This window comes from Coregonus clupeaformis, chromosome 3, assembly GCF_020615455.1.
Source record: "Coregonus clupeaformis isolate EN_2021a chromosome 3, ASM2061545v1, whole genome shotgun sequence".
In the NCBI taxonomy this organism is placed as follows: Eukaryota; Metazoa; Chordata; class Actinopteri; order Salmoniformes; family Salmonidae; genus Coregonus; species Coregonus clupeaformis.
In genome coordinates this window covers 3506311-3514692 of record NC_059194.1, presented here as the reverse complement: position 1 = coordinate 3514692, position 8382 = coordinate 3506311, and the positions used below count along the sequence as shown (strand labels likewise).

The window sequence follows — 8382 nt, the reverse complement described above, 5'->3', positions numbered from 1 at the left end:
TTCTGTTTAAAGACAGTAAGGAAGTGGAAGGCAGGTGTTCTTTAACGCACAGCTCTGCTTATTTGTCTTTTATTGAGGTTACTATCCTCCACAGTCTGAGTTTCCCCAGGCATCGGGAGGGTCACAATATTTTATTACCTTCATTTAACTTGGCAAGTCAGTTAAGAACAAATTCTTATTTACAATGACGGCTTACACCGGCCAATCCCGGACGAAGCTGGGCCAATTGTGCGCCGCCCTATGGGACTCCCAATCATGGCCGGTTGTGATACAGCCTGGAATCAAACCAGGGGGTCTGTAGTGACGCCTCAAGCACTGAGATACAGTGCCTTAGACTGCTGCGCCATTCAGGAGCCCATGCTAATGTCCCAAATGGCACCCTGTTCCCTATATAGTGCACTACTTTTGATCAGAAACCAATGGGCCCTGGTCAAAAGTAGTGCACTATATATTGAATAGGCTGCCATTGGTCACAGTATTTTAGACTAGAGAGCTGCTGGCTCATTATCAACATCATGAGACTTCCTCCTTCAGAGCCAAAGCTGTCCTGTTCTACTAACACCCCTCTTTTCCTCAGTCTCTATCTTTTCACTTCTGTCTCCATCTCTCCCTCTCTCCACTGCCCCTCAGCTTCACTCCTTTCCCATTTTCTCTCCTCTGTCTCCATCTCTCCCTCTCTCCACTGCCCCTCAGCTTCACTCCTTTCCCATTTTCTCTCCTCTGTCTCCATCTCTCCCTCTCTCCACTGCCCCTCAGCTTCACTCCTTTCCCCTCTTATCTCTCCCCCGTCTCCATCTCTCCCTCTCTCCACTGCCCCTCAGCTTCACTCCTTTCCCATTTTCTCTCCTCTGTCTCCATCTCTCCCTCTCTCCACTGCCCTCAGCTTCACTCCTTTCCCCTCTTATCTCTCCCCCGTCTCCATCTCTCCCTCTGTCCACTGCCCCTCAGCTTCACTCCTTTCCCATTTTCTCTCCTCTGTCTCCATCTCTCCCTCTCTCCACTGCCCCTCAGCTTCACTCCTTTCCCATTTTCTCTCCTCTGTCTCCATCTCTCCCTCTCTCCACTGCCCCTCAGCTTCACTCCTTTCCCCTCTTTTCTCTCCCCCGTCTCCATCTCTCCCTCTCTCCACTGCCCCTCAGCTTCACTCCTTTCCCCTCTTTTCTCTCCCCCCCGTCTCCATCTCTCCCTCTCTCCACTGCCCCTCAGCTTCACTCCTTTCCCATTTTCTCTCCTCTGTCTCCATCTCTCCCTCTCTCCACTGCCCCTCAGCTTCACTCCTTTCCCCTCTCTTGACACGGCCCCCCTCAGGCCTGTAATCGTTGTCATGGTGACACTGCAGGCGTCCTTGGGAATCTCCTTGGAGAATAGGGGTGAGAAGGGTGTGTGGGTGTACGATTCCAGTGGGAGAGCTCTGTTTACAGGCCACAGTGACGCGGCTGACGCCAGAACCCCCTGGAGGACAGAGCAATAAACTGGTGCCTCTTTGTGTCCCCTGGTTGTCTGGTGGTTGGTCAGCACTGACCTCTTAAGCACTCTTTGTATCCCAAATTACACCCTACTGTATTCCCTTTTATACTGCACTACTTTTGACCAGGGCAGTGTGTTATATAGGGAAAGGTGCCATTTGGGACGTATCCATTGCTTTACCTGGATCAGTGTATAGATGGGAGATGTGACTTCATGGAAGAGTCTGCCAGCAGGGGCGGACTGGCCATCTGGCATTTTGGTCCATTTTTAGCCCAGTGGGCCTGTTTAACTTGGATTTTTTTATGCGCAAAACTATCATTATCTGGCTAATACTTGGGAGCTTTAAAGAATAAAATGGGCCGGTGTGGGGGCTTCAAGGAAAGAAATGGGCCGGTGTTTTAGAAATGCCAGGACTGATTTCTGAGCCAAATGATTTATGTATTTAACCAGAGAAGTCACACTGAAACGTACATCTCTTTTTCAAGCGAGCCCTGGTCAGGAGAGCGCATACATATCAATGTGCAATACACATAAAACATAACAATGAATGGAAGTTAAAACGGTGAAAGAGCTTAAAAGAGCAGGTTTAAAAACGCGCAGCACCCCTCCAATCCTGGATTTAAAATGATCAATCAGAATAAAATGATCTACACTGAACAAAACTATAAACGCAATATGTTAAGTGTTGGTCCCATGTTTCATGAGCTGAAATAAAATATCCCAGACATTTTCCATACCCACAAAAAGCTTATTTCTCAACTTTTGTGCAAAAATGTGTTTAAATCCCTGTTAGTGAGCATTTCTCCTTTGCCAAGATAATCCATCAACCTGACTTGTGTGGCATATCCAGATACTGACTGGTTTTCTGATCCACACCCCTACTTTTTTTTTAAAGGCATTTGTGATCAACACATATGCATATCTGTATTCACAGTCATGTGAAATCCATAGATTAGGGCCTAATTAATGTATTTCAGTTGACTGATTTCCTTATATGAACTGTAACTCAATAAAATATTTTAAATTGTTGCATGTTACGTTTATATTTTTGTTCAGCATAATTTTGTGATGAGCCATGCTAGGCTGCCTAATGACTTGTGTTGACTGTAGGCTTACATTTTGGCATGGTCTGACTACTGCTGCTGAGATCTATGCATACCGGTATTATAAAGCAATCAAATATCTGCCACCATTTTAATGTGCATGTTTAATGTAATACATGTTTAAGGTAATGAGCATGGTCTTTTTCTGGGGGGAAATCATTATTTATAAAGCGTTAGGGTTTATAGTGCCATCTAGCGTTCGAATGACCTCTTATCAGCTCTAAGTAAGCAGAAGAAAGAAAAACTACAACTACCATGATGCCGTAATCAACGTCGTACGTGGAATGTTCCCCGGATGCAGTTGTGATTGACTACACGGCTGGAAAGTTTCGCTGTAGTCGAGAGGTGGTAAGATAAACAACTTTTTTGAATATAGATAATTATTGCAAACCATTGTTATACTTGTATGTATTCTAACACTGTGCTAATTGTGTCTGATAGTTACTTAAATTGTGTTTAGGAAGTGGAAACTTTGAGAAACTTCACATGCTAGTTCCTTAGCTTTCCATCTAGCTGGCTGGCTAGTGACTTATGGAGGTTACGCCCAAAAGATGACTACCTAGGATAGCAATTTTATTAACTTACTCAGGCATTACACTTTATCATAGGTAAATCCTTGTACTTAACTGGTACCTTGCTAATTAAGAAGAAAGACTTGAGCAAAAGTTAGATAAATAATCAAAACAAACTTCAGCCAATGCGCTGCTGATGGTTTCTGTTTCGCCGGCCAGCTCCGGCCAGCTCCAGCCAGCTCCAGCCTGTGGACTTTGATTTTGAGACGAAGGTTAGAGTGTTCAGTAGGAACAACCAATCAGACAATTACTCCACATCCTTTTACTCTCTCTACCTCTCCCTCTCTTCCTCCTTCCCTCTCTCTCCCTCTCTTCCTCCTTCCCTCTCTCTCCCTCTCTTCCTCCTTCCCTCTCTCTCCCTCTCTTCCTCCTTCCCTCTCTCTTCCTCCTTCCCTCTCTCTCCCTCTCTTCCTCCTTCCCTCTCTCTCCATCTCTTCCTCCTTCCCTCTCTCTCACTCTCCCTTTCTCCCCAGCTGCTGCAGCCTGTGTGGTAGGTCGGTCTTAGGAAGGCAGCAGGACAGGAGACAGAATGCAGACCATAAAGTGTGTCGTGGTGGGGGACGGTGCTGTGGGTAAAACATGCCTCCTCATCTCCTACACCACCAACGCTTTCCCTGAGGAGTACATCCCCACCGTGTTCGACAACTACAGTGCCCAGGTGTGTGTGTGTGTGTGTGTGTGTGTGTGTGTGTGTGTTTTTTTTACACATATGTTTACACACTTGTGTGTGTGTGTGTGTGTGTGTTGCAGATGACTGTAGACGGCCGCAGCATCAGCCTCAACCTGTGGGACACAGCCGGACAAGAGGAGTACGACCGCCTCCGCACTCTCTCCTACCCCCAGACCAACGTCTTCGTCATCTGTTTCTCCATCGGGAGTCCTTCATCCCATGCCAACGTCCGCCACAAGTGGCACCCGGAGGTGTCTCACCACTGCCCCAGCGTGCCCATCCTCTTAGTGGGGACCAAGAGTGACCTGAGGAAGGATGGGGAGACGGTGAAGAAGCTGAAGGAGCAGGGTTTAGCGCCCACCACAAAGCAACAGGGGAACAGCATGGCGAAGCAGATAGGAGCGGTGAAGTACATGGAGTGTTCTGCTCTGACGCAGGAAGGGGTCAGGGACGTGTTCACCGAGGCAGTACGGGCCGTGTTGTATCCCGTTACCAAAAAGAATGCCAAGAAGTGTGTACTGTTGTAATGGAAGGGAGGGACTCGGCTGGGGAGAGAGAGTGAGGGGGGGAAAGGAGCGAGACAATGACAGAGCAAGGCTGAGTTTGTTGGAGGAGATGGACTCTGCCTCTCAGCCCCTTTGCCTGTAAAGACTCTTGATTCAGCTCACTTCTCTCCTCTCATTCTTCTAGCCCCCTCCTATATCAAATCTGGAACTCAAAGCAAGTTCCACTGCTTTTTTCATTCTTTCTCTCTAATCAGGGACTGATTTAGATCTGGGACACCAGGTGTGTGCAATTAATTAATTTTTTGCAATGTTCGAAAGATGCTTCTACTTAATAATCGGTCTATTTTGTTTTCGTATGATCCCTTGCCTGAAGATGTTTCTTAATATGCCATGATGACCGATCCTCAACATAGAGTGACCGGATAGAGCTGGAGAGATGAGCTCTGCCTTCGTATGAGAGTAATCACATCCTCTCCAGTCAGCTATTCAGGCTATCCGTCAAGGACTGTTGAAACCACACCTGGAAATAGCCAGTTCTGTGCAGCTCTCTGCTTTAGCTAGGTGTCCAGTTTACCTTCTTAATGTCCCTTCAAATGGATATTAGCCTAATCCAAGTATGATACAAGGGCCAAAGCAATGTGGTTGTGTGCTGAAATTTAAAAATCAATGAATCGATTGGTTGGATGAATGTTGTGAGTTTGTATGATTAATGCTGACAGGAATGATGGAACGACAGAGATATCAGATTGTTGGTTCTGGTTATTTATGCCAATTACATTTTATGTGCCTTATTGTAAGATATTTTACGTTTATTTTATCTACCTTATATTGATTATTTGCTTTAGAAAACTGTTGAATAGCTGGTGTGTGTGTGTGTGTGTGAGATACTAGTCCCTGGCAGAGTTGATTAGCTCAATGTTACATCCTCTCAGAAGAACCAAAGCTTTAAATGAAACCAAAGCTTCTTTATCAAAGTGCAATGAAACCACTTTTTGACATTACGCAATGTTTCTGCCCTCTCAGCCTACTCAGAGACGGATGTAGGCCTATAACTGACATCAGAGAAGTGGTGTGATCTTGTGTTCACAGTCCTTAGCGTTTGCCACTAGAATGTGGTTTATGCTTCAACCTATATAATGCTGGTAAATGGAGTCTAGGGTTTACTGGCTGTGATAACTGACAATAATTACAACATGAAATGGGGCTAAGATTCAAATAACATTATTTTATTATTGTGGCTGATTTTTTATTTTTGCATGATTTTATTAAATGAATGAAACATGGCCGGTATAGCCTGGAAATTGATACGGTATCATACTGAAAATGTACAGGGTCAGACCTTCCGAAGATCTATGTAAGGTGCATCACAAATGGCACCCTACTCCCTATTTAGTTCACTACTTGGTCAAAAGTAGTGCATTAAATAAGGAATAGGATACAATTTGTGACTCATTCCTATTTTATATAATCTTTTTAAAAAATCAATATATTCAGGTGTTCAGCTGGAAGTTTTAATATAAACTAAACAGTAACCAATCATGGGAGTTCTCTCCTAGGTAGGGAGAGAGATGCAAATTATTGTTTTTGCGAAAAAACCTCTGTGTGGAAGAAACATGTCACTCCACCTCTCAAGTTCTAGAGGGAGTTTACTTTATTCTGTCATGTGGAGGTCCTTCAGGGCTTCGTGGAAACAGATGTCGGTTGGACAGATCGCTGCAACTGTGTTGTGTAGAGGGTTTAAGAGAATGAAAGCGTACGTCCTGTGGGCTGCTTGTTGTGCTGCCGTGGCCTGATTTCACTCTGAACATGCTGTCGAAACAGAACACACACCTGTGGCCTTTTCGTCTGCATCTTACAGCTAGCTGTGTGTGTGTGTGTGTGTGCCATGGTGTGTGTGTAGGCCAAAGCTTGATGATTAGTTGATTATTTGAATCAGCTGTGTAGTGCTAGGGCAAAAACCAAAACGTGCCCCCCTTGGGGTCCCCAGGACCGAGTTTGGGAAACGCTGGTGTAGGCTAGTGTGTGTGTATGTGTGGGGTACTCAATTTATTATACACTGGGAACTTGATTTGTTTGTAGAATTGTTGTAATTTCATATATACTGAACAAAAATGTAAACCCAACATGCAACAATTTTTACGATTTTACTGAGTTTCAGTTCATATAAGGAAATCAGTCAATTGAAATAAATTCATTAGGCCTTAATCTATGGATTTCACATGACTGGGAATACAGATATGCATCTGTTGGTCACAGATATTTTAAAAACGGTATATCTGTGCTTTCAAATTGCCATAGATTAAATGCAATTGTGTTCGTTGTCTGTAGCGTATGCATGCCTATACCATAACCCCACCGCCACCATGGGGCACTCTGTTCACAACATTGACATCAGCAAACCGCTCGCCCATAAGACACCATACGCGTGTTCTGCGGTTGTGAGGCCGGTTGGACGTACTGCTATATTCTCTAAAACTCTGTTGGAGGCTACTTATGGTAGAGGAATTAACATAACATTCTCTGGCAACAGCTCTGGTGGACATTCCTGCAGTCACCATGCCAATTAAAACAACTGTAAAACTTGAGACATCTGTGGCGTTGTATTGTGTGACAACTGCACATTTTATTAGTAGCCTTTTATTGTCCCCAGCACAAGGTGCACCTGTGTAATGATCATGCTGTTTAATTAGCTTCTTGATATGCCACACCTGTCAGGTGGATGGATAATCTTGGCAAAGGAGAAATGCTCACTAACAGGGATGTAAACAAATTAGTGCACAACATTTGAGAGAGAAGCTTTTTGGGATGTTTTATTTCAGCTCCTGAAACATGGGACCAACACTTTACATGTTGCGTTTATATTTTTGTTAATTGTAAATCAGAAGTGTATTTGTATAAATGAAATAACAATGAGATGATTTTTAACTATGCTAAATAAAATTGTAGTTATAGTGAAATAGTGATATTGTGTTATTTCTTGTGTGGTTTCCTCTGCTTCTGCAGATGGTGAGCTTGTGGGTGTAAAGTGGTTGAACCGGTAGCTGTGGGGGTAAAGTGGTTGAACCGGTAGCTGTGAGGGTAAAGTTGGTGAACCTGTAGCTGTGGGTGAACCTGTAGCTGTGGGTGAACCTGTAGGTGTGGCTGAAGCCTGCAGGATACATTGTAATGTAACTTGTTATTGACTAACCAAATGGAATAGAGCTTAGATCATGTAAAGATGTGGAAATCAAATTATGAAAGTGAAATGGAGACTTCATGACACAGTAGGCCTAGAACACAGCTCTAAGTACTAGGTCATGACACAGTAGGCCTAGAACACAGCTCTAATACCAGGTCATGACACAGTAGGCCTAGAACACCGCTCTAAGTACCAGGTCATGACACAGTTGGTCTAGAACACAGCTCTAAGTACCAGGTCATGACACAGCTCTAAGCACCAGGTCATGACACAGTAGGCCTAGAACACAGCTCTAAGCATCAGATCATGACACAGTAGGCCTAGAACACAGCTCTAAGTACCAGGTCATGACACAGCTCTAAGCACCAGGTCATGACACAGAAGGCCTAGAACACAGCTCTAAGCATCAGATCATGACACAGTAGGCCTAGAACACAGCTCGAAGTACCAGGTCATGACACAGTAGGCCTAGAACACAGCTCCAATTACCAGGTCATGACACAGTAGGCGTAGAACACAGCTCTAAGCACCAGGTCATGACACAGTAGGAGTAGAACACAGCTCTAAGCACCAGGTCATGACACAGCTCTAAGCACCAGGTCATGACACAGTAGGAGTAGAACACAGCTCTAAGTACCAGGTCATGACACAGTAGGCCTAGAACACAGCTCTAAGCACCAGGTCATGACACAGCAGGCCTAGAACACAGCTCTAAGTACCAGGTCATGACACAGTAGGCCTGGAACACAGCTCTAAGCATCAGATCATGACACAGTAGGCCTAGAACACAGCTCTAAGCATCAGATCATGACACAGTAGGCCTAGAACACAGCTCTAAGTACCAGGTCATGACACAGTAGGCCTAGAACACAGCTCCAATTACCAG

The 8382-nt window shown here is 44.7% G+C and overlaps 1 protein-coding gene across 2 annotated transcripts; it reads left to right on the top strand.

The window, feature by feature from the left end:
- The first annotated feature begins 2851 nt into the window (after positions 1-2851).
- On the top strand, positions 2852-6251 carry LOC121539714 (rho-related GTP-binding protein RhoG). 2 transcript variants are annotated; one of them, XM_041848429.1, is made up of 3 exons: positions 2852-2918; positions 3616-3800; positions 3893-6251. In XM_041848429.1, the coding sequence occupies exons 2-3, from the start codon at positions 3672-3674 to the stop codon at positions 4337-4339; spliced, it is 576 nt and encodes a 191-aa protein (XP_041704363.1). In that variant the 5' UTR covers positions 2852-2918; positions 3616-3671; the 3' UTR covers positions 4340-6251. The 2 variants fall into 2 exon arrangements, with proteins under 2 accessions (XP_041704363.1, XP_041704370.1); XM_041848436.1 differs by having other exon boundaries at positions 2887-2915.
- Positions 6252-8382: the final 2131 nt, after the last annotated feature.

Excerpts from the sequence above, each read along its gene's own strand:
- LOC121539714 (XM_041848429.1), top strand. The coding sequence starts at position 3,672 with ATGCAGACCATAAAGTGTGTCGTGGTGGGGGACGGTGCTGTGGGTAAA. Across the intron at positions 3,801-3,892 it reads TCGACAACTACAGTGCCCAG|ATGACTGTAGACGGCCGCAG; the intron begins GTGTGTGTGTGT and ends TGTGTGTTGCAG.